Below are 20,714 nucleotides of genomic sequence, written 5' to 3' on the forward strand. Positions count from 1 at the left end.
GTAGGGCGTCAATGGCCGCCCTCTGGAAGCGCACGTCCCGGATGATGTGCTGCCCGATCTTGCGCATCGGGCGCTGGAAGGGCAGCTTGAGGAGGTGAAGCTGCGTGGACTTCTGGTACTTTCTGATTTTGCGCACTGCCAGGCCTGTAGCGGTGAGGCTTCTTGATCCCTCCTGTAGGCGGCGCCCTCTTGCCGGCGGCTGCAGTGGCCAGGGTCTTCGTGGCGCCTGCCAGGCTGTGGCTTTGCCTGGCCACAATGGTGAAACCTCCTCTCTACTTTAAAGAATACAAATTTCTCCTGGCGTGGTGGCGCGCACAGTTGCTCCAAGCTACTCTGGAGGCTGAGTCAGGAGAGTTGCTTGGGCCCAGGAGGCAGAGGCTGCAGTGAGCTGCCATCAGGCCACTGCAATCCAGTCTGGGGGACAGAGGGAGACTCTGTCTCGAAAATAAATAAATAATATGCAATACAATACAATACAACAGCAGAACACAGAAATCATATTTTCATATTCCCCACACCCAGCCCAGTCTATTTCAGAGTATGTGATAAACCACTTGTTTCCCTATGAGTTAGAGATTTTTTTCTCAGACGTTTAAGTTTTCTAATGTGCAACTTCATAAAAGGTCTCATTTTTACCCTCATTGTTTTCTTTATTGTTGTGAAATGTGAACTTTGCGATTCTGTGAGGAATCCAGAATTCTGAAATGCCCCCGGCATTTCCCGCCCCGCCCTCCCCAGAGCCTAGCCCTGCCTCTGCCCCTCCCTTGGGTGCGGACGGAACCTCGAATTGAGGAGCCCGCCCAAAGCCCTGATTAGATTAGGATTACCCTGAAACAATAGCTGTTAAGGGCTGGGTCTAATTCAATCGTCTGTGCTCTTTATTTGGGACTGAACCTCCCTGAGATTCCATTCCCCTGTGGGTGATTCCTCAGCCCTGGAGGTGCAGACCCAGGGAGCTGCACGGCCCAGACCTGGGCAACACCTGTAAGAGCTCAGAGCATCCTCCCGGCAGCTGGCAGAACAAACAAGTGGGCCTGGGTTTCACATACCTGAGGAATTGGATTCTGCCACGAACTCGAATCAGATCGACGCCAGATTCTTCTCAGGTGAAGGCAACGACCCCACAGACAGACCCATCCTGGAGGTCCCTCGTGTGACTCTGAGCAGGAGGCAGTCACTTGGCCTAGTAGAACTTCTGAGCTGTGAGCCGGGGTTTGTTTTCAATATCCAAAATTGGTGAGAATTTCTTCTGCATTCATCTAAAACTAATAAACTCTCCATCCACAGGTTTCTCCATATTGTGGAAGTGAGATAAAGCAGTGTGTGTGTTTGTGTGTGGGAAGGGGAGGCAGGGAGCTGTGTCCACTTGTGACTAATCTATGGCTCGCCAGAAACATAGCAGCCAAAATCTTTGAAAGTTTCTGGGCTGTGGGTCGGCGGGCCAGTGGGATGGCAGACGAGGAAGAAGACCCCACCTTTGAGGAAGGAAATGAAGAAATTGGAGGAGGTGCAGAAGGTGGACAGGGTAAAAGAAAGAGACTTTTTTCTAAAGAATTGCGATGTATGATGTATGGCTTTGGGGATGACCAGAATCCTTATACTGAGTCAGTGGATATTCTTGAAGATCTTGTCATAAAGTATATCACTGAAATGACTCACAAGGCAATGTCAATTGGAAGACAAGGTCGAGTACAAGTTGAAGATATCATCTTCTTGATTCGAAAGGACCCAAGGAAGTTTGCCAGGGTGAAAGACTTGCTTACTATGAATGAAGAATTGAAACGAGCTAGAAAAGCATTCGATGAAGCAAATTACGCATCTTGACACTTTTTGTAGATTCTGAAAATTACCATCTGGGGAAACCAGATATCATAATTGTATATTTTCTAAAGTAAGGTTCTGATATCTAGCCGTGTAAATGAAAGATGGAGAAACAGAGAGTTTTCAGCCTTTCTTTTTATGCTTTTGATTTTAGAGTGATATTGGTGCATGTCGTTGCCTGCCTTTGTATTACCATACTTTAATCACTTACCGGGTTTTAATGACCACGCATAAGTCAAAGTACCTTGCAAACCGTGTCGTTCCTTCTGACTTTTGACTATCTGAAGGATAAAGTCGTATTTGCGTGTTAGGTATGTTTACGCCCTTGTAACCTTGTGAGCTATACTGTAGCTTTTTTCTTTTTCTTTTTCTTTTTTTTTTTTTTTTTCAGAGGGAGTCTCGCTGTGTCGCCAGGCTGGGGTGCAGGGGCGTGATCTCGGCTGACTGCGGGCTCCGCCTCCCGGGTTCGGGTGATTCTCCTTCCTGGGCCTCTCGGGTTCCTGGGAAGTGCAGGCGCCTGCCACCATGCCTGGCTAACTTTTCGTATTTTTGGTGGTGACGGGGTTTCGCCATGTTGGCCAGGATGGTTTCGATCTCTGAACCTCGTGATCCGCCTGCCTCGGCCTCCCACGGTGCTGGGACTGCAGGCGCCAGCCACCGAGCCTGGCCTACTGTAGCTATTTAATATGTGAAATCGAAATGGCATTTCTGACTTGACAGCTGAGGCTTGTACTTCATGTATTCTGAAGTTTTTAGACAACAACTAGTTTACTGTCTAGTTCATTATTAAAGAGAATGAACTAGGCCGGGCGTGGTGGCTCGTGCCTGTAATCCCAGCACTTTGGGAGGCCGAGGCGGGCGGATCACGAAGTCAGGAGTTCGAGACCATCCTGGCTAACACGGTGAAACCCCGTCTCTACTAAAAATACAAAAAATTAGCCGGGCGCAGTGGCGGGTGACCGTAGTCCCAGCTACTCGGGAGGCTGAGGCCGGAGAATGGCGTCTACGCGGGAGGAGGGGCTTGCGGTGAGCCGAGATCGCTGCACTGCCCTCCAGCCTGGTCGGCAGAGCGAGACGCCGTCTCCACACAAACAAGCAAACAAAAAAACAGAAAGCAAGTTTCACATTGCTTTCACAATACTTAATGCTGTGTTGGAAGGCTTTTTGATTTAAAATCACTTTGGATTGATAACATCCTGTTAAAGTTTTAGGAGAACACGTTTTCCCGGATCAAATTCAAGCTTCTTAAAATAAATGCTTTCAGTAGCAGGAATGGCATTGCTTAAAATGCTGACGGCAGGGTAAGCGTTTGCGTTAGTGTTTTATTAACATATTTGTAAGTACTTGTTCGTCGTGGAAATGTGTCCTTGCCTAAAACCATAGGTGGCTGTGGAAACCATGTTTGTAGTTCGGAATACCCAGGTTTTGTGGGTATTTGCTCTATGCGTAAAATTATTCTTGCCCTTAGTTTAAAGTAAGGATTACAGTTGGATTGAAGTCGATCACTGAATGTTATTGTTTATGAGACTTAACATTTTGAGTGCCGCTTAATAAACATGATCTGTAAATCAAAAAAAAAAAAAAAAAACAAGAAAAAGGATGGTTCTCAAAATCTCACTTCGGATCCATAATCAAACCACCCCAGCTGTAACTTCTGCTGCTACAGCTGCTGTCACGGAGCAGACCTGAGTCTCACCCATGGAGACAGGCAGGCAAACAGTTGTGTCTGCTGAGATGTTCGCCACGCCCCAAGGTCTGAAGGGCAGCAACAAGGACGGGCTCCCTGAGGACCTAGATGGGAACTTGGAAGAACCCAGGGGTCAGGAAGGTGAGCTCAGCAGTCAGGATGTCACGGACCTCACAGAAGGCGACAGTGAAGCCTCAGCCTCAGCTCCTCCTGCAGCCAAAGGACGGAAAAGAGATACCAAAGGAAAGAAGGAGAGGAAGCCCACCGTGGATGCGGAGGAGGCTCAGAGGATGGCAACCCTGCTGTCTGCCATGTCTGAGGAGCAGCTGGCCCGCTACGAAGTGTGTCGCCGGTCAGCTTTCCCAAAAGCACGCATTGCAGGTCTGATGCATTCTATCACTGGCGGATCGGAGCCTGAGAACGTGGCCATTGCCATGGCTGGAATAGCCAAGGTCTTCGTCGGAGAGGTGCTGGAAGAGGCCCTGGACGTGTGTGAGATGTGGGGAGAAAAGCCCCCACTGCAGCCCAAGCATTTAAGGGAGGCTGCTCGCAGGTTAAAGCCCAAGGGCCTCTTCCCCAACAGCAACTACCAAAAAATCATGTTCTAGGCCCAAGGCCAGAGGGAAGGGTCTGTTTGTGCAGGCATAAGTACTGCATTCGTCTTTCAGTGACAGGACTGCGTTTGCTGGAGCTTCTGCATCTCAGTCTACCCTGGATTTACCCACCATCTTAGTGTCTTGAGACGTCAAGCTGCCCTTACCTGGATGAAGACAGCAGATTGTTTGGTAGTAGCCTTGGCTAAATGTTTGGGCCTCCGAGGTCATGTTGAGGCCTTTTTGTATGTCTTTCTAGTTGGAAGAATAAAGGTGCCTGGGCCTTGAGCATCCTGTGGACAGGAAGCTGCATTCAGAGAGGGAAGCCCTTTCCAGGACATTTGTACGGTTCCTTGCTGAAGCCTGCTGTTGCCGTGTCTTTGCTGGAATGCTTATGTCTGGGTTTCAGTAAGTGAAGGCGCCAGAAATGTTTCCCGAATGTTGTCCTGGGTAATTTTCATGCCCTTATGTATTTTTGTGAGTCATCACAAAAACAGTTAAACTCTTTTCCAAACTGCAGAAATAAAAATTACATCACAAAGCTTTTTTTTTTCTCTCAGTTGACCCTTCTCCTATTCCTGCCTACTGTGCTTTACGTCAGCAAGTGATCCTTTACTGTTTTAGAATGTAATATAGTATAGATGCATCGTAAAAGACGAGAGAGCATCCAATTCCAAAATCACCTTTCCTCACGCCGCCATTTGTAGCGAACTTCTATGTAGTTGAAAAGGCATACAGACAGCCTGTTGATACTTCATGTTTGCTACACACGGTGATATGGCCGGTTCATCCAGAGACACTGAAATTTAGTTCAAAACACTGCCTTAGAGTATTCCTGATTTTATTGATTCCACCGATGATCCACTCGGAAAATCAAACCTGAGTACACAGACATGGGGGAAGATATTAAAATATCGGACCAAGTAGGTTCATCACGAGTGACAAAGTTATTCCCAACTCTACTTGGACATACTCTGCTGTATCTTTATGATGCAATTGAGTAATTTTTCTTTACAGAATAAAGACCTGAGACTTACGACGGAATCACCCTGAACCTTCCCAGCACAGCTCACAGATATCCGTGGTTCCATTTCAGTGTGTTTCCCTCTGCCATGTGCCCCCTGAATCACAGAGTGAAAGCCAAATTTTCCAAAAGACCCCATTGTTCTGCTCTAATATTGAATGCAGAATAACATGTACTCTTTCTTCCTGGAGCCAAATAAACCCCCATACAATATAGTTGTATTTCCTCATACCCTCAGCTTTTGCTGCTAAAATAGGACTTATGGTACGTAGCATCTGCCTTTGGGTATTACGGAAATTTCTAAATTTTACCAAGAATTGGGAAATTCCGTTTCATACCTCCATATTCTGGCCTTCTTCAGCTTTCCTTTCCTTTAACCAACTTTCTTGCCTGGGCGTACCACAAGTTAGACCGGTGTGTCTTAGAGACACAAGGAGGGTACAGGTTCTTGGCAGAACTCATGGAGATGGGAGGGCTCCCTCAGAAATGAAAGTGCTTGAGCTCCCAAAGGAAGTAAGGTCCTAGAGACTCATTATCTCCCAGTCTTAACATGGCTCTCAGCTCATTCCTTTTCCATAGCATGGAGCAGTCTTGGAAGCTGTATTCTGGCAGATGTGGCAGCTCTGGCCCTTTCAGAACACTAGAGGAAAAGAGAACCTGGCCCAAGCAGCCTGCGGTCTAGACAGGCATCAGCAGAGGGCAGTGCTGATGGCGACTCCACACACAAGCTTAGAACATTTCTCTTGCCCCTCATAGAACTCAATACATTGAGTGGGGTCTGAGTAAATCTGAACTGCTGAAGACAGAAACAAGTTCACATCAAGGTCTCAGAGGTCAGCTCAAGAGCAGGAACACAGCGTTGTTCTCTCAGAGAGGAAAACTGGATTAGTTGAGAGGGTTCAGTGTCCCTACGCATTTTTTTGTTTGTTTTTTCCTGTAAGTTATGGGATACTAGTGCAAAACGTGCAGGTTTCTTACCAAGGTATACATGTGCCATAGCGGTTTGCTGCACCAATCCACCCACCATCTAGGCTTTAAGCCCCACATGCCTTGGGTGTTTGTCCTAATGCTCTCCTTTCCCTGGCCCCCCACCCCGTGACAGGCCACGGAGAGTCACGTTCCACTTTCTCTGTCCATGTGTTCTCATTGATCAACTCCCACTTTTGAGTGAGAAGATGTGGTGTTTGCTTTTCCGTTCCTGTGTTAGTTTGCTGAGAATGATGGTCCCCAGGGTCGTCCATGTCACTGCAAAGAAGACGAACTCATTCTTTTTTATGCTGCCTAGTATTCCCGGGTGTATATACCACACATATTCTTTATCCAGTCTATCACTGATGGGCATTTGGGTTGGTTCCAGGTCCTTTGCTCTTGCAAACTGTGCCGCAGTGAGCATATCTGTGCATGTGTCCTTGTAATTGGATGAATTATAACCCTTTGGCTATATACCCGGTAATGAGATAGCTGGGTCCAATGGTATTTCTGGTTCTAGATGCTTGAGGAATCGCCACACGGACTTCCACAATGGTTGAACTGATTTACACTCTCACAGACGTTGTAAAAGTGTTTCTGTATCTTCACAGCCTTGCCAGCATCTGTTGTTTCCTGACTTTTTAATAATCGCATACGAAATCTTCTCAATATGTAATATCACATAGCCACAGCTCTCAAGAAAGAAATCTGTAGACAGTGTTATCTTTTCAGGAGAAAGCTTTGACTGCTTTCATGGCTGGTTGTATTACACGTTTACGACAATGAGGTTTTTCCTGGAGCTTCACTACAAGTCGTAAAGTCTTTCTCATAATGTACCTATGGAGACTACCTAGAAAAATGTGGTCTCTGACTGGTGCTGGTAAGGTGGTGACAAGATATCTAACAAATAAAGTGACCGTACTTGACTATTTTCCAAAGTTTACTATTTCGGGGTCAGCTTAAGAACCTCACTGCCCGCCTTTGCCCTCACAAGTAATTAGCATGTGCCTAAATAAAGTTGAAGCCAGCTAGCTCCACTATTCCAAGCAGATACTGTCTAGGGTCTAGTCTCTGGAAGTATAAAGTACAGAGCTTACAAGTACAGCTACGCGAAAAGTTGTACCCAAGCTAGAAAGGCTTAAATGATCAATTGATGGATTTGTGTTTCCTCTGGAAGGGGGTACAAAGCAGAGCGCTAATACACATATATAGGGTAGAAGAGTTCAGGGCTTTTATGGACGGCACACAGCTAGGTGTCTTCAAAGAGGTGCACCAGGGAAGCCTCACTGGGCTCCCGTAGGGCGTCAATGGCCGCCCTCTGGAAGCGCACGTCCCGGATGATGTGCTGCCCGATCTTGCGCATCGGGCGCTGGAAGGGCAGCTTGAGGAGGTGAAGCTGCGTGGACTTCTGGTACTTTCTGATTTTGCGCACTGCCAGGCCTGTAGCGGTGAGGCTTCTTGATCCCTCCTGTAGGCGGCGCCCTCTTGCCGGCGGCTGCAGTGGCCAGGGTCTTCGTGGCGCCTGCCAGGCTGTGGCTTTGCCTGGCCACAATGGTGAAACCTCCTCTCTACTTTAAAGAATACAAATTTCTCCTGGCGTGGTGGCGCGCACAGTTGCTCCAAGCTACTCTGGAGGCTGAGTCAGGAGAGTTGCTTGGGCCCAGGAGGCAGAGGCTGCAGTGAGCTGCCATCAGGCCACTGCAATCCAGTCTGGGGGACAGAGGGAGACTCTGTCTCGAAAATAAATAAATAATATGCAATACAATACAATACAACAGCAGAACATAGAAATCATATTTTCATATTCCCCACACCCAGCCCAGTCTATTTCAGAGTATGTGATAAACCACTTGTTTCCCTATGAGTTAGAGATTTTTTTCTCAGACGTTTAAGTTTTCTAATGTGCAACTTCATAAAAGGTCTCATTTTTACCCTCATTGTTTTCTTTATTGTTGTGAAATGTGAACTTTGCGATTCTGTGAGGAATCCAGAATTCTGAAATGCCCCCGGCATTTCCCGCCCCGCCCTCCCCAGAGCCTAGCCCTGCCTCTGCCCCTCCCTTGGGTGCGGACGGAACCTCGAATTGAGGAGCCCGCCCAAAGCCCTGATTAGATTAGGATTACCCTGAAACAATAGCTGTTAAGGGCTGGGTCTAATTCAATTGTCTGTGCTCTTTATTTGGGACTGAACCTCCCTGAGATTCCATTCCCCTGTGGGTGATTCCTCAGCCCTGGAGGTGCAGACCCAGGGAGCTGCACGGCCCAGACCTGGGCAACACCTGTAAGAGCTCAGAGCATCCTCCCGGCAGCTGGCAGAACAAACAAGTGGGCCTGGGTTTCACATACCTGAGGAATTGGATTCTGCCACGAACTCGAATCAGATCGACGCCAGATTCTTCTCAGGTGAAGGCAACGACCCCACAGACAGACCCATCCTGGAGGTCCCTCGTGTGACTCTGAGCAGGAGGCAGTCACTTGGCCTAGTAGAACTTCTGAGCTGTGAGCCGGGGTTTGTTTTCAATATCCAAAATTGGTGAGAATTTCTTCTGCATTCATCTAAAACTAATAAACTCTCCATCCACAGGTTTCTCCATATTGTGGAAGTGAGATAAAGCAGTGTGTGTGTTTGTGTGTGGGAAGGGGAGGCAGGGAGCTGTGTCCACTTGTGACTAATCTATGGCTCGCCAGAAACATAGCAGCCAAAATCTTTGAAAGTTTCTGGGCTGTGGGTCGGCGGGCCAGTGGGATGGCAGACGAGGAAGAAGACCCCACCTTTGAGGAAGGAAATGAAGAAATTGGAGGAGGTGCAGAAGGTGGACAGGGTAAAAGAAAGAGACTTTTTTCTAAAGAATTGCGATGTATGATGTATGGCTTTGGGGATGACCAGAATCCTTATACTGAGTCAGTGGATATTCTTGAAGATCTTGTCATAAAGTATATCACTGAAATGACTCACAAGGCAATGTCAATTGGAAGACAAGGTCGAGTACAAGTTGAAGATATCATCTTCTTGATTCGAAAGGACCCAAGGAAGTTTGCCAGGGTGAAAGACTTGCTTACTATGAATGAAGAATTGAAACGAGCTAGAAAAGCATTCGATGAAGCAAATTACGCATCTTGACACTTTTTGTAGATTCTGAAAATTACCATCTGGGGAAACCAGATATCATAATTGTATATTTTCTAAAGTAAGGTTCTGATATCTAGCCGTGTAAATGAAAGATGGAGAAACAGAGAGTTTTCAGCCTTTCTTTTTATGCTTTTGATTTTAGAGTGATATTGGTGCATGTCGTTGCCTGCCTTTGTATTACCATACTTTAATCACTTACCGGGTTTTAATGACCACGCATAAGTCAAAGTACCTTGCAAACCGTGTCGTTCCTTCTGACTTTTGACTATCTGAAGGATAAAGTCGTATTTGCGTGTTAGGTATGTTTACGCCCTTGTAACCTTGTGAGCTATACTGTAGCTTTTTTCTTTTTCTTTTTCTTTTTTTTTTTTTTTTTCAGAGGGAGTCTCGCTGTGTCGCCAGGCTGGGGTGCAGGGGCGTGATCTCGGCTGACTGCGGGCTCCGCCTCCCGGGTTCGGGTGATTCTCCTTCCTGGGCCTCTCGGGTTCCTGGGAAGTGCAGGCGCCTGCCACCATGCCTGGCTAACTTTTCGTATTTTTGGTGGTGACGGGGTTTCGCCATGTTGGCCAGGATGGTTTCGATCTCTGAACCTCGTGATCCGCCTGCCTCGGCCTCCCACGGTGCTGGGACTGCAGGCGCCAGCCACCGAGCCTGGCCTACTGTAGCTATTTAATATGTGAAATCGAAATGGCATTTCTGACTTGACAGCTGAGGCTTGTACTTCATGTATTCTGAAGTTTTTAGACAACAACTAGTTTACTGTCTAGTTCATTATTAAAGAGAATGAACTAGGCCGGGCGTGGTGGCTCGTGCCTGTAATCCCAGCACTTTGGGAGGCCGAGGCGGGCGGATCACGAAGTCAGGAGTTCGAGACCATCCTGGCTAACACGGTGAAACCCCGTCTCTACTAAAAATACAAAAAATTAGCCGGGCGCAGTGGCGGGTGACCGTAGTCCCAGCTACTCGGGAGGCTGAGGCCGGAGAATGGCGTCTACGCGGGAGGAGGGGCTTGCGGTGAGCCGAGATCGCTGCACTGCCCTCCAGCCTGGTCGGCAGAGCGAGACGCCGTCTCCACACAAACAAGCAAACAAAAAAACAGAAAGCAAGTTTCACATTGCTTTCACAATACTTAATGCTGTGTTGGAAGGCTTTTTGATTTAAAATCACTTTGGATTGATAACATCCTGTTAAAGTTTTAGGAGAACACGTTTTCCCGGATCAAATTCAAGCTTCTTAAAATAAATGCTTTCAGTAGCAGGAATGGCATTGCTTAAAATGCTGACGGCAGGGTAAGCGTTTGCGTTAGTGTTTTATTAACATATTTGTAAGTACTTGTTCGTCGTGGAAATGTGTCCTTGCCTAAAACCATAGGTGGCTGTGGAAACCATGTTTGTAGTTCGGAATACCCAGGTTTTGTGGGTATCTGCTCTATGCGTAAAATTATTCTTGCCCTTAGTTTAAAGTAAGGATTACAGTTGGATTGAAGTCGATCACTGAATGTTATTGTTTATGAGACTTAACATTTTGAGTGCCGCTTAATAAACATGATCTGTAAATCAAAAAAAAAAAAAAAAAACAAGAAAAAGGATGGTTCTCAAAATCTCACTTCGGATCCATAATCAAACCACCCCAGCTGTAACTTCTGCTGCTACAGCTGCTGTCACGGAGCAGACCTGAGTCTCACCCATGGAGACAGGCAGGCAAACAGTTGTGCCTGCTGAGATGTTCGCCACGCCCCAAGGTCTGAAGGGCAGCAACAAGGACGGGCTCCCTGAGGACCTAGATGGGAACTTGGAAGAACCCAGGGGTCAGGAAGGTGAGCTCAGCAGTCAGGATGTCACGGACCTCACAGAAGGCGACAGTGAAGCCTCAGCCTCAGCTCCTCCTGCAGCCAAAGGACGGAAAAGAGATACCAAAGGAAAGAAGGAGAGGAAGCCCACCGTGGATGCGGAGGAGGCTCAGAGGATGGCAACCCTGCTGTCTGCCATGTCTGAGGAGCAGCTGGCCCGCTACGAAGTGTGTCGCCGGTCAGCTTTCCCAAAAGCACGCATTGCAGGTCTGATGCATTCTATCACTGGCGGATCGGAGCCTGAGAACGTGGCCATTGCCATGGCTGGAATAGCCAAGGTCTTCGTCGGAGAGGTGCTGGAAGAGGCCCTGGACGTGTGTGAGATGTGGGGAGAAAAGCCCCCACTGCAGCCCAAGCATTTAAGGGAGGCTGCTCGCAGGTTAAAGCCCAAGGGCCTCTTCCCCAACAGCAACTACCAAAAAATCATGTTCTAGGCCCAAGGCCAGAGGGAAGGGTCTGTTTGTGCAGGCATAAGTACTGCATTCGTCTTTCAGTGACAGGACTGCGTTTGCTGGAGCTTCTGCATCTCAGTCTACCCTGGATTTACCCACCATCTTAGTGTCTTGAGACGTCAAGCTGCCCTTACCTGGATGAAGACAGCAGATTGTTTGGTAGTAGCCTTGGCTAAATGTTTGGGCCTCCGAGGTCATGTTGAGGCCTTTTTGTATGTCTTTCTAGTTGGAAGAATAAAGGTGCCTGGGCCTTGAGCATCCTGTGGACAGGAAGCTGCATTCAGAGAGGGAAGCCCTTTCCAGGACATTTGTACGGTTCCTTGCTGAAGCCTGCTGTTGCCGTGTCTTTGCTGGAATGCTTATGTCTGGGTTTCAGTAAGTGAAGGCGCCAGAAATGTTTCCCGAATGTTGTCCTGGGTAATTTTCATGCCCTTATGTATTTTTGTGAGTCATCACAAAAACAGTTAAACTCTTTTCCAAACTGCAGAAATAAAAATTACATCACAAAGCTTTTTTTTTTCTCTCAGTTGACCCTTCTCCTATTCCTGCCTACTGTGCTTTACGTCAGCAAGTGATCCTTTACTGTTTTAGAATGTAATATAGTATAGATGCATCGTAAAAGACGAGAGAGCATCCAATTCCAAAATCACCTTTCCTCACGCCGCCATTTGTAGCGAACTTCTATGTAGTTGAAAAGGCATACAGACAGCCTGTTGATACTTCATGTTTGCTACACACGGTGATATGGCCGGTTCATCCAGAGACACTGAAATTTAGTTCAAAACACTGCCTTAGAGTATTCCTGATTTTATTGATTCCACCGATGATCCACTCGGAAAATCAAACCTGAGTACACAGACATGGGGGAAGATATTAAAATATCGGACCAAGTAGGTTCATCACGAGTGACAAAGTTATTCCCAACTCTACTTGGACATACTCTGCTGTATCTTTATGATGCAATTGAGTAATTTTTCTTTACAGAATAAAGACCTGAGACTTACGACGGAATCACCCTGAACCTTCCCAGCACAGCTCACAGACATCCGTGGTTCCATTTCAGTGTGTTTCCCTCTGCCATGTGCCCCCTGAATCACAGAGTGAAAGCCAAATTTTCGAAAAGACCCCATTGTTCTGCTCTAATATCGAATGCAGAATAACATGTACTCTTTCTTCCTGGAGCCAAATAAACCCCCATACAATATAGTTGTATTTCCTCATACCCTCAGCTTTTGCTGCTAAAATAGGACTTATGGTACGTAGCATCTGCCTTTGGGTATTACGGAAATTTCTAAATTTTACCAAGAATTGGGAAATTCCGTTTCATACCTCCATATTCTGGCCTTCTTCAGCTTTCCTTTCCTTTAACCAACTTTCTTGCCTGGGCGTACCACAAGTTAGACCGGTGTGTCTTAGAGACACAAGGAGGGTACAGGTTCTTGGCAGAACTGATGGAGATGGGAGGGCTCCCTCAGAAATGAAAGTGCTTGAGCTCCCAAAGGAAGTAAGGTCCTAGAGACTCATTATCTCCCAGTCTTAACATGGCTCTCAGCTCATTCCTTTTCCATAGCATGGAGCAGTCTTGGAAGCTGTATTCTGGCAGATGTGGCAGCTCTGGCCCTTTCAGAACACTAGAGGAAAAGAGAACCTGGCCCAAGCAGCCTGCGGTCTAGACAGGCATCAGCAGAGGGCAGTGCTGATGGCGACTCCACACACAAGCTTAGAACATTTCTCTTGCCCCTCATAGAACTCAATACATTGAGTGGGGTCTGAGTAAATCTGAACTGCTGAAGACAGAAACAAGTTCACATCAAGGTCTCAGAGGTCAGCTCAAGAGCAGGAACACAGCGTTGTTCTCTCAGAGAGGAAAACTGGATTAGTTGAGAGGGTTCAGTGTCCCTACGCATTTTTTTTTTTGTTTTTTCCTGTAAGTTATGGGATACTAGTGCAAAACGTGCAGGTTTCTTACCAAGGTATACATGTGCCATAGCGGTTTGCTGCACCAATCCACCCACCATCTAGGCTTTAAGCCCCACATGCCTTGGGTGTTTGTCCTAATGCTCTCCTTTCCCTGGCCCCCCACCCCGTGACAGGCCACGGAGAGTCACGTTCCACTTTCTCTGTCCATGTGTTCTCATTGATCAACTCCCACTTTTGAGTGAGAAGATGTGGTGTTTGCTTTTCCGTTCCTGTGTTAGTTTGCTGAGAATGATGGTCCCCAGGGTCGTCCATGTCACCGCAAAGAAGACGAACTCATTCTTTTTTATGCTGCCTAGTATTCCGGGGTGTATATACCACACATATTCTTTATCCAGTCTATCACTGATGGGCATTTGGGTTGGTTCCAGGTCCTTTGCTCTTGCAAACTGTGCCGCAGTGAGCATATCTGTGCATGTGTCCTTGTAATTGGATGAATTATAACCCTTTGGCTATATACCCGGTAATGAGATAGCTGGGTCCAATGGTATTTCTGGTTCTAGATGCTTGAGGAATCGCCACACGGACTTCCACAATGGTTGAACTGATTTACACTCTCACAGACGTTGTAAAAGTGTTTCTGTATCTTCACAGCCTTGCCAGCATCTGTTGTTTCCTGACTTTTTAATAATCGCATACGAAATCTTCTCAATATGTAATATCACATAGCCACAGCTCTCAAGAAAGAAATCTGTAGACAGTGTTATCTTTTCAGGAGAAAGCTTTGACTGCTTTCATGGCTGGTTGTATTACACGTTTACGACAATGAGGTTTTTCCTGGAGCTTCACTACAAGTCGTAAAGTCTTTCTCATAATGTACCTATGGAGACTACCTAGAAAAATGTGGTCTCTGACTGGTGCTGGTAAGGTGGTGACAAGATATCTAACAAATAAAGTGACCGTACTTGACTATTTTCCAAAGTTTACTATTTCGGGGTCAGCTTAAGAACCTCACTGCCCGCCTTTGCCCTCACAAGTAATTAGCATGTGCCTAAATAAAGTTGAAGCCAGCTAGCTCCACTATTCCAAGCAGATACTGTCTAGGGTCTAGTCTCTGGAAGTATAAAGTACAGCGCTTACAAGTACAGCTACGCGAAAATTGTACCCAAGCTAGAAAGGCTTAAATGATCAATTGATGGATTTGTGTTTCCTCTGGAAGGGGGTACAAAGCAGAGCGCTAATACACATATATAGGGTAGAAGAGTTCAGGGCTTTTATGGACGGCACACAGCTAGGTGTCTTCAAAGAGGTGCACCAGGGAAGCCTCACTGGGCTCCCGTAGGGCGTCAATGGCCGCCCTCTGGAAGCGCACGTCCCGGATGATGTGCTGCCCGATCTTGCGCATCGGGCGCTGGAAGGGCAGCTTGAGGAGGTGAAGCTGCGTGGACTTCTGGTACTTTCTGATTTTGCGCACTGCCAGGCCTGTAGCGGTGAGGCTTCTTGATCCCTCCTGTAGGCGGCGCCCTCTTGCCGGCGGCTGCAGTGGCCAGGGTCTTCGTGGCGCCTGCCAGGCTGTGGCTTTGCCTGGCCACAATGGTGAAACCTCCTCTCTACTTTAAAGAATACAAATTTCTCCTGGCGTGGTGGCGCGCACAGTTGCTCCAAGCTACTCTGGAGGCTGAGTCAGGAGAGTTGCTTGGGCCCAGGAGGCAGAGGCTGCAGTGAGCTGCCATCAGGCCACTGCAATCCAGTCTGGGGGACAGAGGGAGACTCTGTCTCGAAAATAAATAAATAATATGCAATACAATACAATACAACAGCAGAACACAGAAATCATATTTTCATATTCCCCACACCCAGCCCAGTCTATTTCAGAGTATGTGATAAACCACTTGTTTCCCTATGAGTTAGAGATTTTTTTCTCAGACGTTTAAGTTTTCTAATGTGCAACTTCATAAAAGGTCTCATTTTTACCCTCATTGTTTTCTTTATTGTTGTGAAATGTGAACTTTGCGATTCTGTGAGGAATCCAGAATTCTGAAATGCCCCCGGCATTTCCCGCCCCGCCCTCCCCAGAGCCTAGCCCTGCCTCTGCCCCTCCCTTGGGTGCGGACGGAACCTCGAATTGAGGAGCCCGCCCAAAGCCCTGATTAGATTAGGATTACCCTGAAACAATAGCTGTTAAGGGCTGGGTCTAATTCAATCGTCTGTGCTCTTTATTTGGGACTGAACCTCCCTGAGATTCCATTCCCCTGTGGGTGATTCCTCAGCCCTGGAGGTGCAGACCCAGGGAGCTGCACGGCCCAGACCTGGGCAACACCTGTAAGAGCTCAGAGCATCCTCCCGGCAGCTGGCAGAACAAACAAGTGGGCCTGGGTTTCACATACCTGAGGAATTGGATTCTGCCACGAACTCGAATCAGATCGACGCCAGATTCTTCTCAGGTGAAGGCAACGACCCCACAGACAGACCCATCCTGGAGGTCCCTCGTGTGACTCTGAGCAGGAGGCAGTCACTTGGCCTAGTAGAACTTCTGAGCTGTGAGCCGGGGTTTGTTTTCAATATCCAAAATTGGTGAGAATTTCTTCTGCATTCATCTAAAACTAATAAACTCTCCATCCACAGGTTTCTCCATATTGTGGAAGTGAGATAAAGCAGTGTGTGTGTTTGTGTGTGGGAAGGGGAGGCAGGGAGCTGTGTCCACTTGTGACTAATCTATGGCTCGCCAGAAACATAGCAGCCAAAATCTTTGAAAGTTTCTGGGCTGTGGGTCGGCGGGCCAGTGGGATGGCAGACGAGGAAGAAGACCCCACCTTTGAGGAAGGAAATGAAGAAATTGGAGGAGGTGCAGAAGGTGGACAGGGTAAAAGAAAGAGACTTTTTTCTAAAGAATTGCGATGTATGATGTATGGCTTTGGGGATGACCAGAATCCTTATACTGAGTCAGTGGATATTCTTGAAGATCTTGTCATAAAGTATATCACTGAAATGACTCACAAGGCAATGTCAATTGGAAGACAAGGTCGAGTACAAGTTGAAGATATCATCTTCTTGATTCGAAAGGACCCAAGGAAGTTTGCCAGGGTGAAAGACTTGCTTACTATGAATGAAGAATTGAAACGAGCTAGAAAAGCATTCGATGAAGCAAATTACGCATCTTGACACTTTTTGTAGATTCTGAAAATTACCATCTGGGGAAACCAGATATCATAATTGTATATTTTCTAAAGTAAGGTTCTGATATCTAGCCGTGTAAATGAAAGATGGAGAAACAGAGAGTTTTCAGCCTTTCTTTTTATGCTTTTGATTTTAGAGTGATATTGGTGCATGTCGTTGCCTGCCTTTGTATTACCATACTTTAATCACTTACCGGGTTTTAATGACCACGCATAAGTCAAAGTACCTTGCAAACCGTGTCGTTCCTTCTGACTTTTGACTATCTGAAGGATAAAGTCGTATTTGCGTGTTAGGTATGTTTACGCCCTTGTAACCTTGTGAGCTATACTGTAGCTTTTTTCTTTTTCTTTTTCTTTTTTTTTTTTTTTTCCAGACGGAGTCTCGCTGTGTCGCCAGGCTGGGGTGCAGGGGCGTGATCTCGGCTGACTGCGGGCTCCGCCTCCCGGGTTCGGGTGATTCTCCTTCCTGGGCCTCTCGGGTTCCTGGGAAGTGCAGGCGCCTGCCACCATGCCTGGCTAACTTTTCGTATTTTTGGTGGTGACGGGGTTTCGCCATGTTGGCCAGGATGGTTTCGATCTCTGAACCTCGTGATCCGCCTGCCTCGGCCTCCCACGGTGCTGGGACTGCAGGCGCCAGCCACCGAGCCTGGCCTACTGTAGCTATTTAATATGTGAAATCGAAATGGCATTTCTGACTTGACAGCTGAGGCTTGTACTTCATGTATTCTGAAGTTTTTAGACAACAACTAGTTTACTGTCTAGTTCATTATTAAAGAGAATGAACTAGGCCGGGCGTGGTGGCTCGTGCCTGTAATCCCAGCACTTTGGGAGGCCGAGGCGGGCGGATCACGAAGTCAGGAGATCGAGACCATCCTGGCTAACACGGTGAAACCCCGTCTCTACTAAAAATACAAAAAATTAGCCGGGCGCAGTGGCGGGTGACCGTAGTCCCAGCTACTCGGGAGGCTGAGGCCGGAGAATGGCGTCTACGCGGGAGGAGGGGCTTGCGGTGAGCCGAGATCGCTGCACTGCCCTCCAGCCTGGTCGGCAGAGCGAGACGCCGTCTCCACACAAACAAGCAAACAAAAAAACAGAAAGCAAGTTTCACATTGCTTTCACAATACTTAATGCTGTGTTGGAAGGCTTTTTGATTTAAAATCACTTTGGATTGATAACATCCTGTTAAAGTTTTAGGAGAACACGTTTTCCCGGATCAAATTCAAGCTTCTTAAAATAAATGCTTTCAGTAGCAGGAATGGCATTGCTTAAAAAGCTGACGGCAGGGTAAGCGTTTGCGTTAGTGTTTTATTAACATATTTGTAAGTACTTGTTCGTCGTGGAAATGTGTCCTTGCCTAAAACCATAGGTGGCTGTGGAAACCATGTTTGTAGTTCGGAATACCCAGGTTTTGTGTGTATTTGCTGTATGCGTAAAATTATTCTTGCCCTTAGTTTAAAGTAAGGATTACAGTTGGATTGAAGTCGATCACTGAATGTTATTGTTTATGAGACTTAACATTTTGAGTGCCGCTTAATAAACATGATCTGTAAATCAAAAAAAAAAAAAAAAACAAGAAAAAGGATGGTTCTCAAAATCTCACTTCGGATCCATAATCAAACCACCCCAGCTGTAACTTCTGCTGCTACAGCTGCTGTCACGGAGCAGACCTGAGTCTCACCCATGGAGACAGGCAGGCAAACAGTTGTGTCTGCTGAGATGTTCGCCACGCCCCAAGGTCTGAAGGGCAGCAACAAGGACGGGCTCCCTGAGGACCTAGATGGGAACTTGGAAGAACCCAGGGGTCAGGAAGGTGAGCTCAGCAGTCAGGATGTCACGGACCTCACAGAAGGCGACAGTGAAGCCTCAGCCTCAGCTCCTCCTGCAGCCAAAGGACGGAAAAGAGATACCAAAGGAAAGAAGGAGAGGAAGCCCACCGTGGATGCGGAGGAGGCTCAGAGGATGGCAACCCTGCTGTCTGCCATGTCTGAGGAGCAGCTGGCCCGCTACGAAGTGTGTCGCCGGTCAGCTTTCCCAAAAGCACGCATTGCAGGTCTGATGCATTCTATCACTGGCGGATCGGAGCCTGAGAACGTGGCCATTGCCATGGCTGGAATAGCCAAGGTCTTCGTCGGAGAGGTGCTGGAAGAGGCCCTGGACGTGTGTGAGATGTGGGGAGAAAAGCCCCCACTGCAGCCCAAGCATTTAAGGGAGGCTGCTCGCAGGTTAAAGCCCAAGGGCCTCTTCCCCAACAGCAACTACCAAAAAATCATGTTCTAGGCCCAAGGCCAGAGGGAAGGGTCTGTTTGTGCAGGCATAAGTACTGCATTCGTCTTTCAGTGACAGGACTGCGTTTGCTGGAGCTTCTGCATCTCAGTCTACCCTGGATTTACCCACCATCTTAGTGTCTTGAGACGTCAAGCTGCCCTTACCTGGATGAAGACAGCAGATTGTTTGGTAGTAGCCTTGGCTAAATGTTTGGGCCTCCGAGGTCATGTTGAGGCCTTTTTGTATGTCTTTCTAGTTGGAAGAATAAAGGTGCCTGGGCCTTGAGCATCCTGTGGACAGGAAGCTGCATTCAGAGAGGGAAGCCCTTTCCAGGACATTTGTACGGTTCCTTGCTGAAGCCTGCTGTTGCCGTGTCTTTGCTGGAATGCTTATGTCTGGGTTTCAGTAAGTGAAGGCGCCAGAAATGTTTCCCGAATGTTGTCCTGGGTAATTTTCATGCCCTTATGTATTTTTGTGAGTCATCACAAAAACAGTTAAACTCTTTTCCAAACTGCAGAAATAAAAATTACATCACAAAGCTTTTTTTTTTCTCTCAGTTGACCCTTCTCCTATTCCTGCCTACTGTGCTTTACGTCAGCAAGTGATCCTTTACTGTTTTAGAATGTAATATAGTATAGATGCATCGTAAAAGACGAGAGAGCATCCAATTCCAAAATCACCTTTCCTCACGCCGCCATTTGTAGCGAACTTCTATGTAGTTGAAAAGGCATACAGACAGCCTGTTGATACTTCATGTTTGCTACACACGGTGATATGGCCGGTTCATCCAGAGACACTGAAATTTAGTTCAAAACACTGCCTTAGAGTATTCCTGATTTTATTGATTCCACCGATGATCCACTCGGAAAATCAAACCTGAGTACACAGACATGGGGGAAGATATTAAAATATCGGACCAAGTAGGTTCATCACGAGTGACAAAGTTATTCCCAACTCTACTTGGACATACTCTGCTGTATCTTTATGATGCAATTGAGTAATTTTTCTTTACAGAATAAAGACCTGAGACTTACGACGGAATCACCCTGAACCTTCCCAGCACAGCTCACAGATATCCGTGGTTCCATTTCAGTGTGTTTCCCTCTGCCATGTGCCCCCTGAATCACAGAGTGAAAGCCAAATTTTCCAAAAGACCCCATTGTTCTGCTCTAATATTGAATGCAGAATAACATGTACTCTTTCTTCCTGGAGCCAAATAAACCCCCATACAATATAGTTGTATTTCCTCATACCCTCAGCTTTTGCTGCTAAAATAGGACTTATGGTACGTAGCATCTGCCTTTGGGTATTACGGAAATTTCTAAATTTTACCAAGAATTGGGAAATTCCGTTTCATACCTCCATATTCTGGCCTTCTTCAGCTTTCCTTTCCTTTAACCAACTTTCTTGCCTGGGCGTACCACAAGTTAGACCGGTGTGTCTTAGAGACACAAGGAGGGTACAGGTTCTTGGCAGAACTCATGGAGATGGGAGGGCTCCCTCAGAAATGAAAGTGCTTGAGCTCCCAAAGGAAGTAAGGTCCTAGAGACTCATTATCTCCCAGTCTTAACATGGCTCTCAGCTCATTCCTTTTCCATAGCATGGAGCAGTCTTGGAAGCTGTATTCTGGCAGATGTGGCAGCTCTGGCCCTTTCAGAACACTAGAGGAAAGGAGAACCTGGCCCAAGCAGCCTGCGGTCTAGACAGGCATCAGCAGAGGGCAGTGCTGATGGCGACTCCACACACAAGCTTAGAACGTTTCTCTTGCCCCTCATAGAACTCAATACATTGAGTGGGGTCTGAGTAAATCTGAACTGCTGAAGACAGAAACA

At 47.1% G+C, this 20,714-nt stretch overlaps 5 protein-coding genes across 5 annotated transcripts; all 5 read left to right on the forward strand.

The window, feature by feature from the left end:
* The first annotated feature begins 1,449 nt into the window (after nucleotides 1–1,449).
* On the forward strand, nucleotides 1,450–1,824 carry LOC134735335 (transcription initiation factor TFIID subunit 13-like). Its single transcript, XM_063629802.1, has one exon. The coding sequence runs from the start codon at nucleotides 1,450–1,452 to the stop codon at nucleotides 1,822–1,824; it is 375 nt and encodes a 124-aa protein (XP_063485872.1).
* A 1,695-nt stretch (nucleotides 1,825–3,519) lies between these two features.
* LOC134735336 (TATA-box binding protein associated factor 11 like protein 2-like) lies at nucleotides 3,520–4,116 on the forward strand. The gene has a single exon (XM_063629803.1). The coding sequence runs from the start codon at nucleotides 3,520–3,522 to the stop codon at nucleotides 4,114–4,116; it is 597 nt and encodes a 198-aa protein (XP_063485873.1).
* A 4,723-nt stretch (nucleotides 4,117–8,839) lies between these two features.
* On the forward strand, nucleotides 8,840–9,214 carry LOC134735337 (transcription initiation factor TFIID subunit 13-like). Its single transcript, XM_063629805.1, has one exon. It carries the CDS (start codon nucleotides 8,840–8,842, stop codon nucleotides 9,212–9,214), a length of 375 nt encoding a protein of 124 aa, XP_063485875.1.
* A 7,014-nt stretch (nucleotides 9,215–16,228) lies between these two features.
* LOC134735338 (transcription initiation factor TFIID subunit 13-like) lies at nucleotides 16,229–16,603 on the forward strand. Its single transcript, XM_063629806.1, has one exon. It carries the CDS (start codon nucleotides 16,229–16,231, stop codon nucleotides 16,601–16,603), a length of 375 nt encoding a protein of 124 aa, XP_063485876.1.
* A 1,694-nt stretch (nucleotides 16,604–18,297) lies between these two features.
* On the forward strand, nucleotides 18,298–18,894 carry LOC134735339 (TATA-box binding protein associated factor 11 like protein 2-like). The gene has a single exon (XM_063629807.1). The coding sequence runs from the start codon at nucleotides 18,298–18,300 to the stop codon at nucleotides 18,892–18,894; it is 597 nt and encodes a 198-aa protein (XP_063485877.1).
* Nucleotides 18,895–20,714: the final 1,820 nt, after the last annotated feature.

This window comes from Symphalangus syndactylus, chromosome 20 (assembly GCF_028878055.3).
Source record: "Symphalangus syndactylus isolate Jambi chromosome 20, NHGRI_mSymSyn1-v2.1_pri, whole genome shotgun sequence".
In the NCBI taxonomy this organism is placed as follows: domain Eukaryota; kingdom Metazoa; phylum Chordata; class Mammalia; order Primates; family Hylobatidae; genus Symphalangus; species Symphalangus syndactylus.

What these genes read in the sequence shown, in the direction of transcription:
- LOC134735336 (XM_063629803.1), top strand. Translation starts at nt 3,520, where the DNA reads ATGGAGACAGGCAGGCAAACAGTTGTGTCTGCTGAGATGTTCGCCACG.
- LOC134735338 (XM_063629806.1), top strand. Translation starts at nt 16,229, where the DNA reads ATGGCAGACGAGGAAGAAGACCCCACCTTTGAGGAAGGAAATGAAGAA.
- LOC134735339 (XM_063629807.1), top strand. Translation starts at nt 18,298, where the DNA reads ATGGAGACAGGCAGGCAAACAGTTGTGTCTGCTGAGATGTTCGCCACG.
- LOC134735335 (XM_063629802.1), top strand. Translation starts at nt 1,450, where the DNA reads ATGGCAGACGAGGAAGAAGACCCCACCTTTGAGGAAGGAAATGAAGAA.
- LOC134735337 (XM_063629805.1), top strand. Translation starts at nt 8,840, where the DNA reads ATGGCAGACGAGGAAGAAGACCCCACCTTTGAGGAAGGAAATGAAGAA.